General features: G+C 44.9%; 1 protein-coding gene across 1 annotated transcript; it reads right to left on the bottom strand.

The window, feature by feature from the left end:
* Positions 1-7,509: 7,509 nt before the first annotated feature.
* Positions 7,510-20,103, bottom strand: LOC105904164 (proline/arginine-rich end leucine-rich repeat protein). The gene is made up of 4 exons (XM_012832008.3): positions 19,837-20,103; positions 9,258-9,624; positions 8,427-9,051; positions 7,510-7,785 (listed from the first exon to the last, which is right to left on the bottom strand). Exons 2-4 carry the CDS (start codon positions 9,618-9,620, stop codon positions 7,619-7,621), a joined length of 1,155 nt encoding a protein of 384 aa, XP_012687462.2. The 5' UTR covers positions 9,621-9,624; positions 19,837-20,103; the 3' UTR covers positions 7,510-7,618.
* Between the last annotated feature and the right edge of the window lie 7,118 nt (positions 20,104-27,221).

Below are 27,221 nucleotides of genomic sequence, written 5' to 3'. Positions count from 1 at the left end.
TCTCTTTCTCTCTCTCTCTCTCTCTCACTCTCTCACTCCCTCTCTCCTTCTCAGCAGTCACACCCGGCGTATGGCTTCAGTTCAAGAGTTTCTCCGCTGAGGAGCCGTTTCTCTCTGTGTTTCCTCCACCTGCCACGGTTCTTGTACAAACTCACCCATCTTCTCAGCAACACACACACAGACATGCCAAGAACACACACACACATGCCAACACACACACACACACATGCCAACACACACACACACATGCCACGATCACCACCTTCAAGGAAAGAGCAGAGATGGAAGTGGCTGTTATTTGATTAGAAATGCAGGTGTGTGTGTGTGTGTGTGTGTGTGTGTGTGTGTGTGTGTGTGTATGTACCTCTGTTACATTATCTGTTTTAGGATTTTATTGATGTGTGTACTCCCCAATTTCTCACACATACTGAAAATAAGGGCGTATTCAAGTGTATGTTTCATATGTGTACAACTACAAACCTGAACAGGGAACAGTTCTGCACCGGTTCTGCAGTCTCAAACCTGAACAGGGAACAGTTCTGCACCGGTTCTGCCAACTCTACCAGCAGCACAAATGGACACATGGCAAGACTGGAGGAGAAAGTGTGTGTACATCAGGTTATGGATGAGAGAGTCAGCGTGTGTGTGTGTGTGTGTGTGTGTGTGTGTGTGTGTTTATGTGTGTATGTGTGTGTGTGTGTTTATGTGTGTGTGTGTGTGTGTGTGTGTGTATGTGTGTGTGTGTACGTGTAGGGACCTGGAGGGCATCTGTTCATGTGTGACATCACATTACATACATTCATAATCCTTTAAATTACTTCTTTCACACAGAGTAATCTAGATTCATATTGATGTTTAATCTGAGCAATTGTTGCAAAATTAATTTAAATTATGTAAGCATACAATATCTATTATATCAATATCCCATTTTGTGAAGAAAAACTCTTTTTGCTGCAGGAATAGAACAGCACGTGTTCTCACACAGGAAGAGGAAAGCCTTTACAACTTCATGTTCTATCGTCAGATCTGCCGACTCACTGTTGGCTGTTAAACATTTAGTCTGTTATCTGTGTGTGCTCTGTAAAGGCCTTTGAGATGTGCTGACTCACTGTTGGCTGTTAAACATTAAGTCTGTTATCTGTGTGCTTTGTAAAGGCCTTTGAGACAATTTTATTATTTTGGCGCTATATGAATGTAATTTAATTTAATTTAATTGTGTGATTACACCATTATAAATGTATATTATAAGAAGTTTTTTTTTTGGCAGATATATTAAAGATGAACAATAGCAACAAGCACTCAACAAGACCACTATCACTATTATGAACACTGTTACCATTGTTATTAGTTTATTAATGCTATTAATCACTATAAGTTTCTGTGTGACATCATTATGTCACATGACTGAACCCCAGGCTTCCGCTTGGGCGCCTATGACCCAGGTGAGAAAGTTTACAGTTCCGGTTGCTGGCTTAGCTCTGTCAATGAGAGAGTGTGTGTGTGTGTGTGTGTGTGTGTGTGTGTGTGTGCTCGTTTTCACTTCTCGTGTTTGCACTCTTTGTGTTCTGTGTCTAGTTGATTTGTGTAAAAACCCCTATACGTTTACGAGCACACCATACCCTCTGGATGTGCATTTCACAGTTCCTCCACGGAAACTGTTCTGTTCTGTATGGAAAATTGACGTATTAGATGTATATGCCTTGAGGGTATATTCTCTGCTGGTTCCTTTAACATTCCACAATAATACCTTCTGTCTTTTGACAGTGACACAAAAAAGTACGCCTGTCTGAATTTCATTCTGACATTGCAGGCCAGCGGATGGATGCCCTTTGAAGTTTTTCAAATGATCTCTACAAAACCCCATTTCCCTGTGATTTCCCTCTCCCTCTCTCACTCTCTCTCTCTCCATCTACCTCTCCATCTCTCTCTCTCCCTACAAACCCCATTTCTCTGTGATTTCCCTCTCCCTCTCTCACTCTCTCTCTCCATCTACCTCTCCATCTCTCTCTCTCCCTACAAAACCCCATTTTCTTGTGATTTTCCTCTCCCTCTCTCACTCTCTCTCTGCATCTACCTCTCCTTCTCTCTCTCTCCCTACAAACCCCATTTCCTTGTGATTTCCCTCTCCCTCTCTCACTCTCTCCATCTACCTCTCCATCTCTCTCTCTCCCTACAAAACCCCATTTCCTTGTGATTTTCCTCTCCCTCTCTCACTCTCTCTCTCCATCTACCTCTCCTTCTCTCTCTCTCCCTACAAAACCCCATTTCCTTGTGATTTCCCTCTCCCTCTCTCACTCTCTCTCTCTATCTACCTCTCCATCTCTCTCTCTCTCCCTACAAAACCCCATTTCCCTGTGCTTTCCCTCTCCAGCTGAATCACCAGACTGAAGATATCTGAAGAATAATATCTGAAGAAAATGTACTTTGGTAAAACTGCATGCCATGCAAGTCAGCTCCATTGTGTGTGTGTGTGTGTGATTAGCAACTCTTCATTGTGTGTGTGTGTGTGTGTGATTAGCAACTTTAGCAACTCTCCATTGTGTGTGTGTGTGTGTGATTAGCAACTCTTCATTGTGTGTGTGTGTGTGTGTGTGGTTAGCAACTTTAGCAACTCTTCATTGTGTGTGTGTGTGTGTGTGATCAGCAACTTTAGCAACTCTCCATTGTGTGTGTGTGTGCGCGATTAGCATCTTTAGCAACTCTCCATTCTGAAAGGCCACTCTCTGGTCCATGACCTCTCAGCTTAGGCTAAGGCCGGGGTTTGATTGAGACGAGAGGGTTAGATTCATGTTTTTTTAAGGCTAAGGGTCCTTTGGCAGATATTTGTAAATATTACAGATTTGTATATATTGTATAGGTATTTGTAAATATGGACAGTTTGTAAATATTACTGTATAACAAATGTTTTCAAACGTGTCATGTGATTATGACTTGAGAAAACAAGCAATGTGCTGTTCATTGCTGCTTGCAACACATACAGATAGCGGGAAGGTGAAATCAATTAAGTTGTGGGACTATTTTGATAGTGTGTGAAATACCAGCACACATTCACTCAAAGTATACTTTGCTAGTCAGTATAGAAAAAAGGCCATATCTGTCTTTGATTCCCACTTGTCTAGATTAGTCAAAGCAAAAAGCGGATTGCAATCTTTTACGAATTACTAATTTAATATTAATAATGAAATGTTATCTTATAATGTTAGAGGATGATATAAAGAGGATACTCTTCCATTTAGATTCATTGAGATGGTTCTATGGTGTTGGGTTCAGATCCATTGAGATAGTTCTATGGTGTTGGGTTCAGATCCATTCATTGAGATTGTTCTATGGTGTTGGGTTCAGATCCATTGAGATGGTTCTATGGTGTTGGGTTCAGATTCATTGAGATGGTTCTATGGTGTTGGGTTCAGATTCATTGAGATGGTTCTATGGTGTTGGGCACAAAGAAGCCCTCTCCATAGCAACATAAATCACTCACCACAACAAACACATTGAAGCCCACAGATGGTTCTAGACTGGACTATCATGAGGCGTCTAGACTGGACTAACATGAGGTGGTCTCTAACACAGGTGGTTCTAGACTGGTGGTTCTAGACTGGACTATCATGAGGTGGTCCCTAACACATGTGGTTCTAGACTGGTGGTTCTAGACTGGACTATCATGAGGTGGTCCCTAACACATGTGGTTCTAGACTGGTGGTTCTAGACTGGACTATCATGAGGTGGTCCCTAACACATGTGGTTCTAGACTGGTGGTTCTAGACTGGACTATCATGAGGTGGTCCCTAACACATGTGGTTCTAGACTGGTGGTTCTAGACTGGACCATCATGAGGTGGTCTCTAACACAGGTGGTTCTAGACTGGACTATCATGAGGTGGTCTCTAACACATGTGGTTCTAGACACATGCAGTAGTGTCAGCCTGTGGATACGTGTGTTGGAGTGTGAGTGGATGTGTGTGTGAGTGGATGTGTGTGTGTGTGAGTGCGTGTGCGTGTGAGTGTGTGTGTGTGTGTGTGTGTGTGTGTGTGTGAGTGAGTGAGTGTGTGTGTGTGGATGTGTCTGTGAGTGCGTGTATGTGTGTGTTGTTGTGTGTGTGGTGTGTGTGTGTGTGTGTGAGTGTGTGTGAGTGTGTGTGTGTGTGTGTGAGTGAGTGAGTGTGTGTGTGTGGATGTGTCTGTGAGTGCGTGTATGTGTGTGTTGTTGTGTGTGTGGTGAGTGTGTGTGTGTGGTGTGTGAGTGCGTGTATGTGAGTGTGTGTGGTGTCTGTGTGTGTGGATGTGTGTGTGGTGTGTGTGTGTGTGGATGTGTGTGTGAGTGTGTGTGTGCCCTGTTCGCACCGTTCACATGCAGTAGTGTCACTTCTTCACCAGTAGATGGCAAACTGTTAAAGAAAACTACTCCGTCTAATCTCGTAATTGCCAAAAATATATATTTTTCTCTAAAATTATTTTTTCCTGACAAGCAATTTTTTTAAATCAGATACATACCATTAAAATCACTTTTCTTTTCAGTGGTTAAGTGGTCAAACATGTGGAATATGAAATTCCCTGACTTCTGTCTCCATGAGTTCACTGCTTCCTCTGCTGTGAAGAAGCTGCTTGGCATTTCGGCTGTCACCTCAAATGGTCAGTTTCTTTCAGGATCCAAACATTTTTATACCAAAAGCTACACCTTTCTTTTCCATTATATATGTTTCTCTTTCTTTTCTATTATATATGTTTCTCTTTCTTTTCTATTATATATGTTTCACTTTCTTTTCTATTATATATGTTTCTCGTTCTTTTCTATTATATATGTTTCTCTTTCTTTTCTATTATATATGTTTCTCGTTCTTTTCTATTATATATGTTTCTCTTTCTTTCTATTATATATGTTTCTCTGTGTTTCCCTTCATATTTACCCTCTTATGCCTACATAATCTGTGCACACATGGACTGTAAATACTTCCTGTCTTTGCTTCATGTAGTACACATTCCTATCTCTCCTTTCTCTCTCTTTTAAAATGCATCTCAGTGATTTCTGTGACTTCCCCTCATTCCTGGGTGCCTGGCTCTGTCGTGTAGCTTGGTGATGTCACCACCCTGCAGCCAATCCTGTGCCTGTTTTACATTAGTCTGAGGGCTCCACACCCTCAGCAGTGTTCCGGAACAGACCGCCGTTCGGAGTTTGCCGTGGTGATGGGTTTAGTGACGTCCCAGACAGCAGATGGCTGTAGAGAGGATCGGAGCCAGATCAGAGCCAGATCGGAGCCAGATTAGGGCCACATCAGAGCCAGATCAAAGCCACATCAGAGCCAGGCAAGGGCCCGGTCAGGACTTTATCAGAGCCAGATAAGAGCCTGATTGGACCAGATTAGGGCCAGGTGTGTGTCAGTCAGCTATTCTGTGTTGTGTCTCTCCAACATCTCTCCAGGAGATAGGCTGAACTTTTACTGAAGCACTGCTCATAACAATGAAAGGCACAATTAGCAGGGTGTGTACCTGCAAACTGTTGAATTTGATTAAAATGTGAGTTTATTAAAACTTTTATTTTAGCCACAAAATGCACCACTTCCTTTCTTAGTCATTACAGTTTTATAATTAGCACCACAGACATCATCTGTTTCATATTTAACATATTCAAAATGTCATTAATTTTGGATTTTTGCACTTATCCTGCAGTATATCATCAAAACTAGTGACAACCATAGCCAATAGCTTAAAATGTTTAAAAATGTTTAAAAATAGCATCTGTTTATAAATCACCCACACCTCACACACCATTTCACTGAAATACAGAAGATGAATGGATTCCTTTTTATTTTACAGAACTGATTTATACAAAATCCATATGAGAGATCTCCTCACACACACACCCTAAAAACCGCCAGCGCATCAAGGACATGTTCAACTACATGGTAGTCACATGATTTACACAAGTGTCTCGTCTCGTCTCGTCTCGTCTCGTCTCGCTGTCAACATGAGCAAAGCCTTCCTCTGAGAACTCCCGCCAGCCCAGTCCCTCCTCTCAGGTCTGGTAGATCCACTCTGACTCACCTGCTGAGTGCCACCTAATGCACCTTAAAGGTAGAGTCAGCGATCTTAATGCACCTTAAAGGTAGAGTCCGCGATCATGATGCACCTTAAAGGTAGAGTCCGCGATCTTAATGCACCGTAAAGGTAGAGTCTGCGATCTTAATGCACCTTAAAGGTAGAGTCTGCGATCCTAATGCACCTTAAAGGTCGAGTCCGCAATCCTAATGCACCTTAAAAGTAGAGTCCGCGATCATGATGCATCTTAAAGGTCGAGTCCGCAATCCTAATGCACCTTAAAGGTCTGCGATACTAATGCACCTTAAAGGTCCGCAATCCTGGGGAAAGGCAACGTGTCGCAATTAATTGTTTATGGCACAGTCTGAGCCACTATGTTTGTTTCCCATTCACAGAGCCAAGATTGGACGAATACCTTTTTTTCAGTTTTTCTGGAGTTTGACTTTTGTCTGACCACACACACAAAATAGATAGCTAGAATCCTAATTTGAAAAAAAAAAAACATGTCTCGGATTAGAATCGCAGACTGTACCTTTAATATTCAGGCCTTATGTATTGCTAGGGAGATGGTGCTCCAGCTCTGAGATCAACATCCTCTATAGTCTATCCTCTATAGTCTATACTCTCTGCCATGAGAAGACAGTCAAACCCCTTCCCCAGAGAGCTGAGGCCCTGCTCCAGATCTGAGCCCTCCTGGGACCAGAGGTGCGTTCACAGTCAGCAAACACAGGCAAACTGCGTTCACAGTCAGCAAACACAGGCAAGCGCGTTTTCTTTTAACCTTTTTCTGTAAACATTCAAAATTGTTCGCTGTAAACGGCAACCCTTAGTCAAGCATCCATGTTCCGCAAACTTTCGAAGCGAAGCGAAAACGTGTGCAGACGTTTGTGTGTGTGTGTGTTTGAAAATGTGTGCAGACGTTTGTGAGTGTGTGTGTTTGAAAATGTGTGCAGACGTTTGTGTGTGTGTGTGTGTGTTTGAAAATGCTTGCAGACGTTTGTGTGTGTGTGTGTTTGAAAATGTGTGCAGACGTTTGCTTTTGTTTGCTATTTTGAATGCACCTCTGTTCTGGGTCTCAAGTCTGAACCAGAGTCTACAGCACCTTGGGTTCCTTCCTGCCTCAATAAATACACATATAGTTGAAATGACGCCGGGTTGTACAGTAAAACATGTCCTCAAGTTTGCAAAGATCTCGCTCTTTTTTTTCTTTAAAAAAAAATCATTCAGACATTCAAACCTATTTTCAGTTTCAACCAAGTACTATCAAGATGGGCAGGAATACCAGATGTAGAGTGTGTTTCTACGTATGTGTGTGTGTGTGTGTGTGTGTGTGTGTGGGTGTGTATATCTATGGTTGCTTGTTTATGTGGGCATGTGTGCTTGGCTGTGTGTGTTTGTGTGTCTGTGCTTGTGTGTTTATGTCGGCATGTGTGTGTGTGCTTGTCTGTGTGTGTGTTTACACATGTCCTGTGTGCACACTGTGGGTGTGTGTATGTACATGGCGTATGTTTACGTCTGTGTGTGTGTGTGTGTGTGAGTGTGTGTGTGAGGGTGTGTGTGTGTGTGTAGTTCCTTTGCTAGTGACTCTAGATAACGATGGAGTGGAGGTGTCTGAAGCAGGTGATGACGTCCATAGGGATGGGGGGGGCCAGGTGATTTCCATCCAGCCGCAGGTACCTCAGCCTGGGTGCATTCCCCACGTCCTCCAGGCTCGCCGACAGACTGTGAGGACAGATCTCTGTGCCATTTATATCTAACAAAACATCAAAACACACAGTTAACCAACTTACTGAGATATGGGAAAACAAACACACAGTAAGCCAGCCTACTGAGCTTTGGAAAAGCTGCCCTTTATCTGAGTATGAAAGGTCGACTGATAGGGGTTAAGACGGTGGAAAAATACTGAAAAGTACATTTTCAGATATATTATCTTTCAATTCTGGAAATGAGAATACGTCTAAAAGTGAGTAAAAACGAGAACTGAAGTATTACATTTCTGTAAAATATGTTTAGTCATCTCAGTCAGTCTGGGTTAGGAGAATGTTATGACCTGAATGCTGAGGACAAAGGTCCTCCTTACCCATATAAGTCTGTTAATGTGTCAGACTGGGGTTTGACCAGGGCCAGGTCTGTGCCGGATCACAGCTAAATTAGGGCCATATCTATATTGGATCAGGGTTATACCCGTGTTAAATATGTGCTGGGTCAGGGTTCAGGGTTAGACCTGTGTTAAATATGTGCTGAGTCAGGGTTAGACCCGTGCTGGGTCAGGGTTAGACCAGTGTTAAATATGTGCTGGGTCAGGGTTAGACCAGACCCAGCTGCCCTGCGGGTGTTGGGGACCTTCACTCGATCTGGCTGTTGTTGAGGTGCCATGCGGGTGAGGGGACCTACACTCGATCTGGTTGTTGTTGAGGTGCAGGTGCTCCAGGTGGGAGCTGAAGTGGGGCACCACACTGAGCTTGTTATGGGCCAGATGCAGGTCCAGCAGGCTGCTGATGTTGAACACCATCTTGGGGACGCCCTTGTCATTCAGCTGGTTGTAGTTGAGCCTGACGAAGGCCAGGTTTGTGAAGTCCTTGAAGTAGCCCTGGGGGATGTCCTCAATGTTGTTCCTGTCGAGAAAGAGCTGGAAGATGTTGGGGGGCACGTTGCTGGGCATCTTCCTCAGGATGTTGTGTGCCAGGTTGAGCTGCATGAGGTTCTTCAGGTCCTTGAAGATGTTCTTGCCCAGGTTGCTGTCGCTGATGCGGTTGTGGTGGAGGTCCAGCAGCACCAGGTGCTTCATCTTGTTGAAGGCGCCGGCCGGGATCTTGGAGATCTGATTGCGGCTGAGGCGGAGCTGCTCCAGCTTCTCGGGCAGGTCGTTGGGGATCTCCTTCAGCTGGTTCCTCTCCATGTAGAGGTAGAGGAGGTTGGGGATCTTCTTGAACACCTCGCGGTCGACCTGGCGGACGCGGTTGTTGGCCAGGTCCACCCACTTCAGCTCGGTGGCGTTTTTGAAGGACTCGGCGGTAACCTAGGCGGCAGTGGTACAGGAGGTAGAGAAGTCGTTTAGTAATCAGAAGGTTGCTAGTTCGATTCCCTGTCGAAGCGTCCTTGGGCAAGACACTGAACCCCTAATTGCCCTAATCAGTGTAAATGTACAATGTGTATACATCCTTGTAAGTCGCTTTGGATAAAAGCGTCTGCTAAATGACTAAATGTAAATGTAAATGTAAAAACCTCGTCGATGAAGTTGTTCCTCAGGTACAGGTAGTGGATGTCCGGCGGGATCACGGGGACCCTGCGGAGGTTGCGGTTCTCGCAGTAGAGGGTGTGGGGGTAGACGGGGTTGCAGCTGCACTCGCGCGGACAGTTGGAGTAGGGCGAGGGGGGGTTCAGGATGGGAGGGGGGAAGTCGGTGGGCTCCGCCGGCTCCGCCGGCTCTGCTGGCTGCGGCTTCTTGGAGACGGGCACCAGTGGTTTCCGGGTGGCAGTGGGGCGCGGTGGCTTCCTGGGGCGACCTCGCTGCGGAGCTCTCTGTCCCAGCAGGACGGGACTCAGGAGGAGAAGCAGGAGGGAACACGATCCAAACTGGGCCCTCATGGTCCTGCAGAGACAGAGAGACAGGGAGATGACACCTGATGCTGGTTACGCAACATCTCACATCGTGCTGCACGTGTCAGAAGCAAGACACACACACACACACACACACACACACACACACAGAAGCCAGACATGATTCAGTTGCACAGTTATTCTTTTCAATTAATCCTCATGTTTTTATCATTTTATTTGTGTTAGCAGTGATGATTGTCCCAGCTTGAGAAACAGTCCATGCTTTATTAATATTAAAGTACCAACCAAACCCCTACAATAACTGTTTATACCTTAAAAACTCTGCAGAACTGAGAGGGAAAATAACCTAGGTTATGTAATACCATATGACCATTAAAGTCATTCTGCACAAATCAAGTGCCTGACATCCACACACACACACACACACACACAGAATTCCCAGTGGGTGAGTAAGTGATCCCCAGCTTCTGCCACAGTCTGAGCTCGCAGACGTTTCCTCTCTCTCTCACTACCCCCCCCCCCCCCCTCACTTTCTCTCTCCATCTTTCTCTCCCCCTCTTCTCTCTCTCGCTTTCTCTCTCCATCTTTTCTCTCCCCCTCTTCTCTCTCTCGCTTTCTCTCTCCATCTTTCTCCCCCCCCCCCCCCCTCACTTTCTCTCTCCATCTTTCTCTCCCCCTCTTCTCTCTCTCGCTTTCTCTCTCCATCTTTTCTCTCCCCCTCTTCTCTCTCTCGCTTTCTCCGTCCATCTTTCTCTCCCCCTCTCCCCCCCGTCTCTCTCTCGCTGTCTCTCCCCCATCTTGTCTGGGTCTGGCTGCACCATTAGCTCTTTCACAGCCCTTAGAAAAACAGGATACACAGGAAACACAGGCAGCCTGGCAGACAGGACTCCCAAGGTCCCCCCACAGCAGCACCAGGAGCAGGAGCAGGAGCAGGAGCACCAGGAGCAGGAGCAGGAGCAGGAGCAGGAGCAGGAGCAGGAGCAGGAGCAGGAGCAGGAGCAGGAGAAGCAGGGGAGGCAGGAGCAGGAGGCAGGAGCAGGAGCAGGAGCAGGAGAAGCAGGGGAGGCAGGAGCAGGAGCAGGAGAGGAAGACTCAGGGTGCCTGGGGAAGCAGGAGTAGGAGCAGGCGAAGCAGGAGAGGAGAAGCAGGGGAGGCAGGAGCAGGAGAAGCAGGGGAAGCAGGAGCAGGAGAAGCAGGGGAGGCAGGAGAAGCAGGGGAAGCAGACTCAGGGTGCCTGCCCGCTGATAAAGCACTCATTGTGCTCCAGAGCCCTGGGGGAGTCCAACCCAACGAGGGGAACAGAACCGCGCCGACTATACCTGGTCCAAAAAGAACTCAGAGGAAACCAGAACCCTGACGGGTCACGGCAGCGACGTACGACCTGCCTCAACTGAACACCAGCCAAACCCATAATGCAATGCTGTAGCCACCAGCCAAACCCATAACGCAATGCTGTAGCCACCAGCCAAACCCATAACGCAATGCTGTAGCCACCAGCCAAACCTATGACATTATACTACTACACCAGCCAAATACATATTACTACAGTACTGCACCAGCCAAACATACATCACTACACATTACACAAGCCAAACACATATCACTACTCTACACTACACAAGCCAAACATATATCTCTACACACTACACCAGCTAAACATATATCTCTACACACTACAGCTAAACATATATCGCTAGTCTAGACTACACAAGCCAAATATATATCACTACTCTTCACTACACAAACCAAATGTATAGCACAATTGTAAAATACTAGACAACATATATCACTACTCTACACTACACCAGCCAAACATCCAAATATATAAAACAGTTCTAGACTAGCCTGGTCTTCTGTTTCCCTGAGGAGTGGTAATATCGGGGACGTACACAAACAGAGAACCTCAACACTAGAAACAGTGCTTAGCAATAGAGAACATCAACACTAGAAACAGTGCTTAGCAATAGTGGTGGTGGGTTTAAGCCTCAGGATGGCCCCAGTCTTTAGTGGAAAAAGTCCATCTGGGACTGATAGCAAATGAGTCCCACCTGTTCAGGAGAAGGTGTATAAAGTATTGGTCAGACACCAGGTGAGTCCCACCTGTTCAGGAAGAGGTGTATAAAGCATTGGTCAGACACCAGGTGAGTCCCACCTGTTCAGGAGGAAGTGTGCAGATCTTTAATGGGAAAAGGCCGCAGGTGAAGCTGGGCCGAGTTCAGTCTGGGTCTCTATCCGAATCCACTCCCATCTGGTCGGGGGTGTCCAACTGATCCAGGCTGTGGTCCTAGCCCATAACACACATCAAAGCAGGGCTGCCCCGTGCCACATATGGAAGCATGTGAAGAGGCCTGTTTGCGCTTTAAGGTGTCTGGTTTTTGAAGGCCCATATGCTCACCATACATATCAAAGCCCAAATGGACCTGTCCACTGCATTCAGCACCATCTCTGGACAACAACAGGCGCTATCTAGAACCTGGCAGGGTTCGCATGGCTTATCTGATGCCATTCAACGAGGGATACTTCAAGTTTCTCCTTCCAGCTCTTTAAAGGTCCTTCCTAGGGTACAGCAGTAAATGAGTAAGCCAAAGAACCTTTGGTCATTCTAGGATGCAATTTAAGATGATTAAGAAAACACCAAATAACCTTTGGTCATTCTAGAATGCAATTTAAGATGATTAAGAAAACACCAATGAACCTTTGGTCATTCTAGAATGCAATTTAAGATGATTAACCCTCTAATCCCCATAGCGGCCGCCGACGGCATGTTAGAATTTCCCCATAGCGGCCGCGGCCGGCCGTAACTTTTAAAGACACAGTTTTTATACTACAACATTAATTCATGAAATAATACTCCGCTAGTGGATACATGAACATCTTACTTTTATTTTGAAACCGGAAACTTGGTATGCTGTCATTGACTTTTCTGAAGTATTTGTTAACTAAACTTCGCTACTGACAGATGGCCTGAGGATTACAGTGTCTCTTGCAGTAAAGGCTAGCAATCAGAGACGTCTGCATCTGTTCTCACTGGATGAGACCGTATTTTTGTGCACCAAAGACGACGACTCATCACGTTTGTATGACAGTGACGACCATGTTTGAAAAATCAAAATTAAAAAACGTATTAAAAATAGTAATATTAGTATCCTCCTGTTTTTTTCTGACTAGCTAACTCTCTAGTAACGTCTTCGTATGGCGGTCACTGAGAAGTGTTGGTTTACAACTAGCACCAGCCTCATCGTTCTCCAAATTGATAAGACATAGCTAGATCAATGAAATTTGAATGGATTGTAAACCCATGACACTTTTATTTGCCGAGTTATGTAACATTTAATTATTGATCTTTGAGGGACGTTCAAATAAGCAAATTTTCACGTTACCTCACTTGTGGAAATGACGGTCAATTCGTGACTTTCGCAACCTACGAAGCAAGCACCTGCGTCTGTGGGTGAGAGCTATTTTGTGCACAAATAACGACGACATGGGTAATCGGCTGTGTTTTCTGTTTGTCAGAAGAAAATGTATTTTAAAATTTGGATCGTCATCTCAATTTTCATGACTAGTTTTACAGCTATTTTGCTAGCTATCTACATTGACTGAGGTAACGTAAGTCTGAGGAGTTCGAGCCAGTCAGGAGTTGGTTGATAGCTAGCTAGTGACTGCATCAGCCTCATTACTTACTAAACTGTTTAGATTTAGATAAATAACATGTATAGTAAAAAAGAAAACTGTGAAAATGGGTCACTTTTTTTTATTCTCACTTCTAATTATTTTTTGTTCGTCTCTACTAGTTATTCAAACCTCCATTCTTTTTTGAGCTGTAAGCTCATTGTAACAACAGTAGCTAAAGACAATCAATAGCAAGATAACCATTTATAATATATTTAAAACCTCATATTGGAAAGGCATTCAGCAGATTATTCGACAACCAGCTAGTAATATGTTGTGATGTTAAATTTTAAGCTGGTACAGTTTTTAAGCTGTAGAAAGCCAATCACAATGAAATCAGTGCTCATATAGGACCATAGTATAGGACATCAATACTACATAAAATGTATAGTAGATGTGCAGTAGCTAGTCCGTATGTAGTTCACACTGGGATATTGAGCCGATGATGTGACAGAAAACAATTGACAGAAAAATGGAGGAAACACTAATGGCTTCCACTGTGATGGCTTACAATAATGGGATAGTTTTTTCTTTTATGCGTCAGGATGTCGGGTGTTCCAGCTCATCTGAGAGTAGAGAAGTGAGTGAGGGTGCTGTGGCAGCAGAGAGGAGTGAGGACATGGGGGAGAGCAGCGAGAGGCCTGATGAGCGTAGGGAAGCTTCAGTAGGACAGAGTAGGTTTCTCACTAAAGGAATTGAAGGACAAAAGTTGTCCGCATACAAGTGGTGGTGTTTGTATAGGTTGTCTGACATAAGATCCATTACTACCCTCTATCCCAAAACCAAATATCATCTGCCACACACCCCTTGTTGCCTATTTATACATTGAATGCTAAACAGTATCCTTTCAGGGAGTCATAGAGACACCAGATCTTAATACCCCATCTGACATGTTTCGTAGGCATATACTGTTTCCAAAGTAACATGCCGTCAATCATGGCCTCACCTACTGAGAGATTTTTCCACGGTCGATGAAGTTTTAGGACGTTCTCCTGGAGCACACACATTACAGTTTTTTTCGATCACTTTTAAACTTGTGTCAATACCATGTACACTTTTTCCAAAACTCTTCACACAGTGGGCTTAACAGACACACACCTCAGCATATCAGTTAACCTTTTGTGCAAAATGCACTACAACCACCAAAACACTTCATACTTCACCCAAAAGTGAGTAATGCCGTAACTTTAGCAAATGTTCTCTCTCAGAGTACAATGACCTAAAAAACACTAAACACTTGAAGCATTGCCAATTGCATATATAACATGTTGCTGTATCCTCTAGATTGGCATAGATTACTGTAGGTTTGCATTGCAAAAAGGAGAAAAAACACACAAAGGCAAACACTTCTTTGGACTACAGTAAATATTGTTATATTACGGTGAACAAACAATTCTAAAATGCTGCAATATGTGTCATTATGCATATGCTAAAATTGCACGTGTTACTGCACTATATAGACTTACTACAGGACAACAAAAAGGCATAAATATGCTAAGTATTTACTGTAGTATTTCCAATATTTACATACATCAACACAAGATACAGTCTACCAAAGTACTGTAATACCATTAGAATTCTACTGTAGCCCTAATGCTGATCCATTCTGTCCTCTGTATTTGGTGTCAAACTTTGACATGTTTGAACTTCAAATTTACGGTAACATTCTCCTTTGCATTGCATCTTGGAAATACGTCAATCCAAGCTAACTATCTGTAGACAGTGTTCATATGTTAGTTTGCTTCTCACAATAGATGTCAGTATTGAGTGGGTACATTTACTGTAATTGCATTTTTCAATCACTGTCTTTCACTGATAGCCTATGACTTACATATAGAGCAGTACTGTAATAGTGGAAACAACTCTTCAGGAACAGCTACATCTATGTTTGCCTTCTGTAGAGATAGTAAGAAGTCTGCAAGCCAAAACAACAAAATAACTAAACTTTCTGCTAAAATAAGAATACTTTGTTTTATTCAAGCATATACCTTAATTTGTCTGTCCAAATACAGCATCTTTCCATGTACAGTAATCTAAATTACTGTAAGTTAGGTTTTAAACTGAAAGTTAACTGTTTTGAATAGAGTATCTAAACATCGGCAAAAAATGCTGTAGTTGCACAGCGTTTTGCTGGTAGTGAACCTTGACTGAGACAGGTATCCATGAATTTCGGAAGAAGTGGTCATTGACTGCATTTGTATATAAGCATAGGGGCAAGTATCCACAGTTTGGTTCACATAGTCTACTGGTATGCTCGATGTGTTAAGTGTTTTGGGAATGTGTACATGGTATTGAGACGAGTAAAAATTATTGGAAAAACCGTAAGAACAAACTTTTCTGTTGGTTTGTAGATACCAGTTTTGTGTGGCAAGATTGGCAGGTGTGATAAGTGGTACAGTGGTTAGTGTTGTTGGCTAACAAGTAGCTGACCTGGGTTCAATTCCTGGGCAATGAAAATTTATATTGTAACTCACTTTGGATATACATTTTTGTTGTAGTTCCCTTTTTGGGTCACTTTGTCTCGTTGATGGCCCATGAATTTCATATGCAGCCGTAATGGTGGGAAAATGTCTTCAGTGACACTTACATCTATATTTTACACACATGTACATTTCAACACAAATGCTGTAGTTGCACAGCGTTTTGCTGGTGGTGAACATTGACTGAGACGGGTATCCATGAATTTTGGAAGAAGTGGTCATTGACTGCATTTTGTATCTAAGCAATGGAAAAGTATCCCATTTAGTTCACATAGTCTACTGATATGCTGGATGTGTTAAGTTTTTTGAGAAAGTGTACATGGTATTGAACCAAGTGTGAAAATGATTGGAAAAAACTGTAATGGTCTCACTTTCTGAAGCTTGTCACCTGAGTCTGCTATCCTTGGGTTTGAACAGGGTACGTATCTGCATAACTCCTCATACCTATTTTGTGGCATGGTGTCTGCCACATAGGACACTTGTAAGGCTGGATCAGATGAACAGTAGTCAAGATCAGAGGGTAAATGATGGATACCCATGAGGATGTTTATTCCCACAAACACCTTCACCTCTTCCACAAATGTATTGCACCAGGATGCATTTGAAGAGGCATAGAGGTTGGTGTTTTCCACCAAATTAGCAAAAATGTTGGTTATCTATATGGTTTAGTAGTGTTAATATTTAAATATTAAGTTTAATATGTATTTATTTATTTACAAAATATAAAACAAATACTAATTAAATACATTAAGATGATATTAAATGTAATAAATAGGTCTGCAGTACCATTCAAAACTTATGAATTTGAACTTTAGGGTGTATGTAAAGCTATGTATTTTAATATTTGTAGATGTCAGTAATACATGTTTGATATTATATTAACAAACAATTTATGCCCTTTCAAACAAAACAAACTTGTAATAGTAATTTTTCTTTTGTTTTCTAACTGTAACTGTTTGTTTACAGAATAACAAAAAATACAGGAATTCTCTGGTTTTCGCAGTAATATGCTGCAGTGTTCTAGAATTCTATTGGGGTATAGAGGGTTAAGAAAACACCAAATAACCTTTGGTCATTCTAGAATGCAATTTAAGATTATTAAGAAAACACCAGAGAACCTTTGGTCATTCTAGAATGCAATTTAAGATGATTAAGAAAACACCAAAGAACCTTTGGTCATTCTAGAATGCAATGTAAGATCATTACGACAATTCTCTTCGGAGAAAATAATGGGGCTCTGACACTGAGATGCCAAAAACCCTTTTCTTTCTAGTAGTCTTGTGAGTAAACACATCCTGTGTTTGTCTCAGTATGACTTAACCGTAGCTGTCTCATGTTTCACACGTATCCTGTGTTTAACTTGCTCTGAATCATGACAAGACTGCAGCTGCGGCGTGATTCCTATCAGGTGAGGAAATCTCTCCACACACTCCACCATCTGCCTGAGCCACAGTGGTGACATACACACACTCTCACACTCTTTATCTACTGTTCTCTGATGAGGCAATCCGTCCATTAGTCAGCAGATCACCTTATCGTCACGATGATTCTCTGTGGGTGAAATAGTGGCATGACCTGTAGGATGAAGCACCTTTTCCTGTTGCAGGTAACGTCAGCGGACCTACAGGCCTTTTGTTAACTCTACTTTCAGAGCACACACACACACATACACACACACACACACACACGCACGCATGCACACACACACACAAACACAATCACACACACACACACACACAGATGCACACAAACACGCACACACACACGCACACAAACACGCACACACACACACACACACACACACACACACACACACACACACACACACGCACGCACTTGGACCAGGCACACGCTGTAGAGAAATAGGAGGCTTCAGTGACTACTGATGACCTGCAGATGTTTGGCACTGGCCCACTGGGTGACAGACAGCTGCCTCTCCATGGCGATAGGGCAGGACCTTCACTGGAGAGAGGGGGAGGGTGGGGAATAAGCCTTTGTTTATGCATGCACTGCATGCCTGTGCTGGTAGTGGATCAACAAACTGCAATGCTTCTTCTCTGTTAGCCTGTGAGTCTGTAAGTCAGTGCAAACCAAGTGAATGGGGAAGTGTGCATTCTCCATCAGTATTTGGTCTCACAAAGCAATTTAAGATGTCACTACTGTCAATTACAGGTACAGTTCTGAGACTGGAATCACAGATGACAGGATTGTTTTTGAGAAGTCTGCTTTCACTGGGAGATCTCAACTGATCACTACAGTCTTAAGATGCAGGGACTGCTGAACACGTGACTTTTCAGTTGTGTGAAAGAGTTTGTGTGAAAGAGTCGTGTGAAATGTTTATTTTTTCTTCTTTCCCTTGCAGTTGTGATAGCAAGATTGTGCTTGGTCAGGACACGGGGTCAAGCTCGATAAACACGGCATATAGTGACTCATCGTAAAATTACGAGGCAACAATTTAGTGCGTAGTCCTGCCAAAGATAATAAATCTGAGCTCTCCAACCAGCAGCACTGCTCTGCACGGCCATGGTCTCTCAGCTAAAGAAACAACAGTGTCCCAGGCAAGCAGGGAAAGTGGCACAGAAGTCCTTTCACGAGTCCCAGAAGAGAGTGGATGGAAGCCGGTGGAATGGGCCTCTGCTCCTTGTCATCCTCCTGGCGAGGATGGAGGGAATTCAGTGGAAGATTGGATGGAGCTTTTGACTTATTTTCTGCAGACAAAGTTGAGAACTTGGTCCAGTGAAAAACAAAACCCAGGACCTGATCACGTGCGCTCACCCAGACCAGAGCCAGGACCTGATCACGTGAGCTCCCCGCCCACCCAGACCAGAGCCAGGGCGGCTCACAGCTCCCAGCTCCCAGCTCATAGCTCATAGTTGCGCTGCACAGTCATGCATAACAGCCTAAGAGTCTGCCCAGTCCCTCAGTCCAGAGAGGATCCATGCACGGGTTTCTACATAAACTCCATGGCAAACAAAGCCAAACATGTTGTCCCCTCCCAAACATAAAGACTCTTTGGTGTCACTTGTTGTCCCCTCCCAAACATAAAGACTCTTTGGTGTCACTTGTTGTCCCCTCCCAAACATAAAGACTCTTTGGTGTCACTTGTTGTCCCCTCCCAAACATAAAGACTCTTTGGTGTCACTTGTTGTCCCCTCCCAAACATAAAGACTCTTTGGTGTCACTCTTTGTCCCCTCCCAAACATACTCTTTGGTTTCTCATAAACGCTCATAAATGTACTCAATGTAAAGAACATGTGCAGCACAGACTCTCATGTTAAGAGAGTAAAACATGTCCTGCTTAGCACACACACACACACACACACACACACACACACACACACACACACACACACTCAAACACACACACACACACACACACACACACACACACACACACACACACACACCATCCCAAGATCATGGTCAGAGCAGCAGAGGAAAGCATGACAACTTCAGATGCACATCAAAGCCACATCAGTCGCTGGGTAAGGTCAATGCCCGGGCACATGTGCAAAAGTATTTGTCATACATTTGACCTCTGACACCACACTGAATACAGCTGCAGAACTGTGCTCTTCTGCTGCTAGTTAAATTCATGCCAAGATAAGCATTACTTTCATTAAGAATCTGCTGATGAAAACGTGGCGCAGTAAAAGCTTAATTCCTCTTGTGTTGTGTAAACAGCAGACCACTAACTTATGTTGTGTAAACAACAGACTACTAACTTATGTTGTGTAAACAGCAGACCACTAGCTTGTGTTGTATAAACAGCAGACCACTAGCTAGCCTGTGATTTCCCCTGTGATTATGCTGGCACGGAATTAACGTGAGCAGCAGCTGGCTCTAAAGTCAAACACTCGGAGGAAAGTACCAGTGCGTGGGCAGACGGTTTCTATAGAAACACAGTGCATATGTTCAAGTGCTCTGCCTTGCCAAGCGCTGCAGCGACCAGTTCCGCTGTGTTGACAGTGGTCAAAGCAACGGCTCCCCACACAGAGATCCAGTCCCCCCCCCGCACCTCACCCCCCCCCCCCCATCCCACCCCCCGAAGAGAAAAAGAGACAACAAAGAAGAAAGTGTCAACAAAGTCTTACCTGTGCTCTGGTACCTGCCCTCTTTTCAGAAGCTGCTCTCTTTCTCTCTTTCACGCTCAAATATTTTCTCCCTTCTTGCCTTGCCTCTCACTTACCCCCTCTTTCTCTCTGCTGCTCTTACTCACACACTCTCACTCCTTCCCCCTCTCTCTCTGTCTCTCTCTCTCTGCTTCCCTCCTTCCAGGAGCTCCCTATTGGGTCCTTTCCCTCTCTGCTTTTTCATGTGAAGGTCAACAACGCTTCCTTTCTCTCCGCCCTCGGCTAATGTGCTGGAGATTTAATCTAAATGCCCATCCCTCATCTGGAGGATGGACTCTCATCACTTTAGGGCAGTGCTCAGTGTGTGTGTGCCTGTGTGTGTGTGTGTCTGTGTGTGTGTGTGTGTGTGTGAGTGTGTGTGTGTGTCTGTGTGTGTGTGTGTGTTTGTGTCTCTGTGTGTGTGTGTGTGTGTGTGTGTGTGTGTGTGTGTGTGTGTGTATGTGTGTGACAGGGAGGGGCAGTGCATTAGAAATATTTTGGTTCACATGCAGCCTCTCCTTTCTCACACACCATTCTTTTCTCAGTCATGTGATCACTTGGCAGCGTTCTCATTCATCTCATTCATCTCCTCTGAACGTTCACTTTTCCCATACACTGAACCCAGACCCATCCAACACTTAACCAGACCCATCCAACACTGAACCAGACCCATCCAACACTGAACCCATAATCATCCAACACTTAACCAGACCCATCCAACACTGTTACCTTCATCTGTGCTGCTGATTCAGTCACTAAACACCACCTCAACACACACACACTCTCTCTCTCTCTCTCTCTCTCTCTTCCTCTCTCTTCCTCTCTCTCCCTCTCTCTCTCTCCCTCTCTCTCTCTCTCTCCCTCTCTCTCAGTGGACAACCCCTCTGTGTTCCTGCTCTCAGTTCAAACATGTGGGACTGGTTGTGGCCTTTTAGAACCCTCTAAAACTGAGACCCAATTGCTGTGTGGTTTGAGCTCGTGGGTAGTCTGGCGTGCCTGGGCTGGTTTTGTTCTGTTCGCAGTCTCAGGCAGGCAGGGGTCAGCAGAACCATTAGCAGCACATTCCAAGCCCGGCCCAGCCCAGCCGCCGAGGGAGTTGGCTGGGGAAGGAAAACGTGTGTGTGTGTGTGTGTGTGCACACTGCCCCTACCCCCAGCTCCCAGCCTGCAGCAGCGTCCAGAGAATGACCTCACACATGAATATATACAGAAACTCACACAAACACACATGCACACACTTACAGACACACACAGATATACAATCACACATACACACACAGACACACACACAAACTCACGCAACTCTCACAAGCATGTGCGAGCATATACACAAATAATCATGCACACACAAACATGAACACACGCACACACGCACACACGCACACACGCACACACACACCTCACAAACACGCCAGCACACACATACAGCTCACAAACATGTGCAGGCCCACTCACACACACATGCCTCACACACACGCCAGCAGCCCATATCTCAGGGGGGCCTCAACACATGTGAGGAACAAGCTGCTAATGACACACCACTGGGGGGCCTCCAGACAGCACCCAGCCACGCAGACACACAGCAGAGAGAGAGGGAGAGAGAGGGAGGGAGAGAGAGGGAGAGAGAGAGAGAGGGAGAGAGAGAGAGGGAAAGAGAGAGGGGGAGAGAGAGAGAGAGAGACAGAGAGACAGAGGGAGGGGGAGAGAGAGAGGGAGGGAGAGAGAGAGACAGAGAGAGAGAGAGAGAGAGAGAGAGAGGGAGAGAGAGAGAGAGAGAGACAGAGAGAGAGAGTGAGAGAGAGGGGGGGAGAGAGAGAGACAGAGAGAGAGACAGCGAGACAGAGAGAGACAGAGAGACAGAGAGACAGAGGGAGAGAGGGAGAGAGAGGGAGGGAGAGGGAGGGAGAGAGAGAGAGAGAGGGGGAGAGCGAGAGGGAGGGAGAGAGAGGGAGAGAGAGAGGGGGAGAGACAGAGAGAGAGACAGAGGGAGAGAGGGAGAGAGGGAGAGGGAGAGAGGGAGAGAGAGAGACAGAGAGACAGAGAGAGAGAGAGAGAGAGAGAGAGAGAGGGTGAGAGAGAGAGAGAGAGAGAGAGAGAGAGAGAGAGAGAGGGAGAGAGGGAGAGAGAGAGAGAGGGCCAGGACAGAGCAAGAGGCTACAGTGACTCTGGAACGAATGTCAGTTGGGTCAGGCTCAAAGATGACCACAGTGGTTTGTGTGGAGCTTAGTTTAATGGTCTGTAAATTCAGGCTTGAGGAAACCTCAGTGTATGGATATTTTTCATTCTTATTATTCTTATTCTAACTGTCAAAGTGTCTTTTCTCCAAAGAGCTGCCCAGAGTCCACAGAGCCAGAGCTCCAAGCCTTTTTATTCCCATCCCAAAGGACACACGCAAACCCTGAGGAGAAACACTTACAACCAAACACATGGTAAGGTCAGGTCAGGTCAGCGCTGGATCCTCTCTCCATAGACCCAGAGCTGTCCTATCAGAACCAGGTCAGTGCTGGATCCTCTCTCCATAGCACACCTGGTCCAGGCCCTGACCTGCAGCTGATGACGCTACCTGCACAGGGCCCACATGGCCAGGTATGTTATGTCTCCCAAAGGACCACATGTCCACCAATCAGAGCAGGACGGACTTAAGGCACACGGACATTGACTCAAAGTGGACCAAGTGCCACAGCAGTTGCAGTTCAGTGAGCATTTCTTTAGATTTGCAAGGACACGTTTCAGCAAATAATTCAATGCCAAAGTTATGATGCACACAATGGCTGTTTGTCTTGGTCTCTGAAATTGGACACATGGATACGATGTGTGTGAAGCTCTTTCAGTCGCTGAATGTGTACTGTGCTGAAAAGGAACAGCCATGGTGGCTGCAAGAGGTCCAGTTGCAGGTTCTATTGGAAGGAACCAGGCCCGATTTACACAGAAATAAACTAGCCAAAAATCACCGCTCTCTTGACAGCATTGTTACACAAGAACTCAGTCCCACAGCACAGATGGAGTCCTGAAGCCCAGAGTGAACACACACGCACACACACACACACACACACACACACACAGACACACACACACACACACACACACACACACACACACACACAGACACACACACAGACACGCACACAGACACACACACACAGACACACACACACACACACACACACACACACACACACACACACACACACAGACACACACACAGGCCTCATTGATAGCCGTACCCTGTCCCGACGCCCTGTGAGTTAATTTGGATGAAATTATCAGATGATCAAATGATCTCCTCTGGGTCCGGCTGGAGAGCTGCATCAGGCCCCGCGCCACAATGCCCCCCAAAAACAGCATCAGGCCCCGCGCCACAATGCCCCCAAAAACAGCAATTTCCTCAAGCGCTGAGCTTGACTGCGAATGAGACTGAAAATGAATCCGGGAGGCGAAGGACCCTGTAGCCGCTGGAGTTTAAGACTTGGATACGCTTCACACATGTTGAAATCCTAAAGCATGAATAGCCCATTTATAAAAATGGACACACAGCCTTTCTGGTTCCTTTTTCAAAAGGGTTTCTTTTCATTTTCAACCCCTATCATGAAGCTTTTTACCTTACAAAACTCCTATCATGAAGCTTTGTACCTTAGAAAAACTCACATTTTCACCCCCATCATGAGGCTTTTTACCTTAGAAAAACTCCTATCATGAGGCCTTTCACCTCACAAAACTCCCATTTTCTCCGTTATCATGAGACTTTTCACCTGGACTCAAACAGCTGTAACAGGGTGAAGTGCTGAATGTAAAGACGGCCGAATTGCTCAGTGACTTCTGTTAAGCAAACATTTGGACAAATTAATTGGGATTGCGTCATGAGCAGCTAGCTAGCTTGCGTCATGAGCAGTGTGCTAAATACCATGCTGATCTGATGGCACTCCTCAACACTGCTTAGCGAGTAGTGATTCTATCATTACTGTTATAACTGTATTTCTGTTTACTGTTGTTATTGTATTTCTGTTTACTGATATTGTATTTCTGTTTACTGTTGTTATTGTGTTTCTGTTTACTGTTGTTATTGTGTTTCTGTTTACTGTTATTATTGTGTTTCAGTTTACTGTTGTTATTGTATTTCTGTTTCCTTTTGTTATTGTGTTTCTGTTTGCTGTTGTTATTGTGTTTCTGTTTACTGTTGTTATTGTATTTTTGTTTACTATTATTGTGTTTCTGTTTACTGTTGTTATTGTGTTTCTATTTACTGTTGTTGTTGTTTTTCTGTTAACTGTTATTGTGTTTCAGTTTACTGTTATTGTATTTCTGTTTACTGTTGTTATTGTGTTTCTGTTTACTGTTATTGTATTTCAATGTTTCAGCTTCCCTTTCAAAAGCAGTGTTAGACAAGAAGGATGCTGCTGTGTTGTCTGTCATGTGGTCACTCCTTTTTGTGTAATATTAGTTCATTAATTGATTGATAAATCAGTTTCAGGGCTGTTTGTTTGTTTGTTTGTTTGTGTGTCTGTCTGACTGTCTGTCTGTTGGCAGGATTATGCAAAATCTACCAGGCCAATTCCAATGGAACTTGGTGGAGAGGTGGAGCATGGGCCAAAGAAGACGCCGTTACAATCTGGAGTAGGTCCGTGGTCCAGGATTTTTTTTTCACTTTCTGTAGCATTGCGAGATAGATGTAACATTGCGAGATAGATGTAACATTGCGAGATAGATTTAACGTTGCTGGATAGGGCATTTGGCCTTGGCAGAGGTCTGCACTTTGCGAATGCCCCTCTAGCAATCACTATTACTATTATTATTATTATTTTGATATAGATGTACCCAGCCTCTCTATTTGAGTAGCATGTGAGGGTTGCTGCCATGTTGATTTGTGTGTGTGTGATGTGTGTTTGTGTTGTGTGTGTGTGTGATGTGGTCTGGATAAGGTGCCTCCGATCTGTTTTGCTGGAGGATCTGTTTTGCTCTACAGGTTTCTCTGCGCCTCTGGATGTTTGCCAGCCTGAAACTCTGATCGCAGAGCTCAGGAATCCTCTCTCCTCTCTACTCTCTTAGGTGGGCCGTCTGGTGCGTCTAGCTCCTGATTCCTCAAGTGCTCCTCTCTCCTCTCCTCTCCTCTCCTCTTCTCTTCCCCCAGTAGGCCGTCTGGTGCGTCTAGCTCCTGATTCCTCAAGTGCTCCTCTCTCCTCTCCTCTCCTCTCCTCTCCTCTCCTCTTCCCCCAGTCAGACACTGGCTTAGGCCAGGAGCGAGGCTTCCAGACAAAATGGCCACAGCGGGGTGATTTGGCGAGCAGGCGCGCTGGTTCATGCTGGTTTTCTTTCCAAAGCAGGCAGAAAAACACGTCTGAACAAAATAATTTAGAGAAAGACTGAGTAAAGGAGTGATTCAGCCGGTCTGAGGTTTTGACCGATTACTGTCGCGTGTCACAGAAACACTCATGCATTCACTTCAAGAACCCCTCTCTCCAGCAGGCTGTTGAGCCCAAAGATAAACAACATTCACCAGAATCGTGGACGGCACTTTTAAGTTTATTGTCAGTTTGACTGAGATTTCTTCTCATTTGTAGCAGGGCAAAAATGGAGGTGATGGTTGGGGGGGGGGGTGGGGGGTATGGACTGAGTGTCTCTGCTCGCGGACAGCAGGGAACATTCCAGAGCTCCGTCTCTAAAAAAGGAGTCTCGTCCATGCCCATGTCTGTGTTTCATTTCACGAGACGCTGAGGCTTCACTTGGCATATGCACCACAAACACACACACACACACATACACACACACACACACACACACACACACACACACACACACACACACACACAGATTAACTTGGCATATGCACCACAGCTGACAATAACAAAGCACTGATGTGGAGAGAGACCCACACTAACTTCATTCAGCTGCGCAAAATCTCATGTCCCGACAGATAGGCAGACACACACACACACACACACACACACACACACACACACACACACACACAGATTAACATGTGCATGCGAATACACATGGGTATCTATGGATACAGACAAAGACCAAAGACACACAAACCAACAGTCAACCCTTTTCTACAAATACACAAACATGTGCATGCATGACTGCACACACACACACACACACACACACGCACACACACACACACACACACACATATACATACACACATACATACACACACACACATACACACACACAGTGCTGTATGCTTCTCCTTGGCCCCATGTCTTTGTTCACAGTATTCTATGATGTAATGCTTTTTCTGTAATCTAAAGCCTCCATCACATTGCACACAAGTGCCCAGAATAGTGCATTACACAGACCCCTCCAAATAGGACACACACACACACACACACACACACACACACACACACCACAACACACACACACACACACACACACACACCCACACCTCCTCACAACGGCTGCAGAAAGAACTGAGATCACACAACCTGCGACTGACTCAGGGTCACAACCTTCTTCTCTTTCAATCAGATTGAATTGTATTTATATTAGTGTAATTTTACTGAACTAGAATGCACCATTAGAGAAGGACATTGTATTTATATTAGTGTAATTTTACTGAACTAGAATGCACCATTAGAGATGGACATTGCCTCAGTGTTATAAAGGACAGTGGCAGGGAATAATTCCCTTCTAACAGGAAGGACCTTTGAGTAGAATTCCCTCAGGGACACGGGCACGGACACGGACACGGACACCGACACCACAGTCACAGGGAAATCTGCACACAGCAACATAAAATTCAATGCATGGAAGAGTGTAGGCATGTTTCTGTGTGTATATGTGTGTGTATTTGTGAGGATGTGTGTGTTAAGAGGTCATGTGTACAGTGGCTTACAGTCTACCCTTTATACACACTATACCGCTTCAGTATGTGACGCTGAATGCGTCTCATTGGCCACCGTGGTAAAGAGATGAACGCACAGAGTGTGTTTTCTCTCTCGGCTCAATTACCTGAAGCCACAGACGATCAGTTAGCATCAATGTCTCCTGTCTCGACTCACACACACACACTCTCCAGGATAGAGGAGCCAAGGGTGTGTGAGTGTGTGTGTGTGTGTGTGTGTGTATGTTTAGAGTACAGAGGGACTGTCATGACACACCCTCCTTGTAAACAGAGGTGGAGGGAACATACACATGGGGTGGCTGGAGACACACACACACACACACACACACACACACGGGGTGGCTGGAGACACACACACACACACACACACACACACACACACACACACACGGGGTGGCTGGAGACACACACACACACACACACACACACACACACACACACATGGGGTGGCTGCTGGAGGCATCTGTGTGTTGCCTGGCTAGGGTGGGGTTGTTTTTACTGACACACACACACACACA

Source organism: Clupea harengus, chromosome 5, assembly GCF_900700415.2.
Source record: "Clupea harengus chromosome 5, Ch_v2.0.2, whole genome shotgun sequence".
NCBI classification, from domain to species: Eukaryota; Metazoa; Chordata; class Actinopteri; order Clupeiformes; family Clupeidae; genus Clupea; species Clupea harengus.
The sequence above is the reverse complement of the archived record's forward strand: the minus strand, read 5'-3'. Positions and strand labels throughout refer to the sequence as shown.

Bases quoted from the DNA above. Each gene is read 5' to 3' on its own strand.
- LOC105904164 (XM_012832008.3), bottom strand. From the start codon at position 9,620: ATGAGGGCCCAGTTTGGATCGTGTTCCCTCCTGCTTCTCCTCCTGAGT. The intron at 9,052-9,257 runs GTTTTTACATTT...ACTGCCGCCTAG, and splicing joins GGAACAACTTCATCGACGAG to GTTACCGCCGAGTCCTTCAA. The intron at 7,786-8,426 runs GTAGGTCCCCTC...ATGTTTTGTTAG, and splicing joins CAACAACAACCAGATCGAGT to ATATAAATGGCACAGAGATC.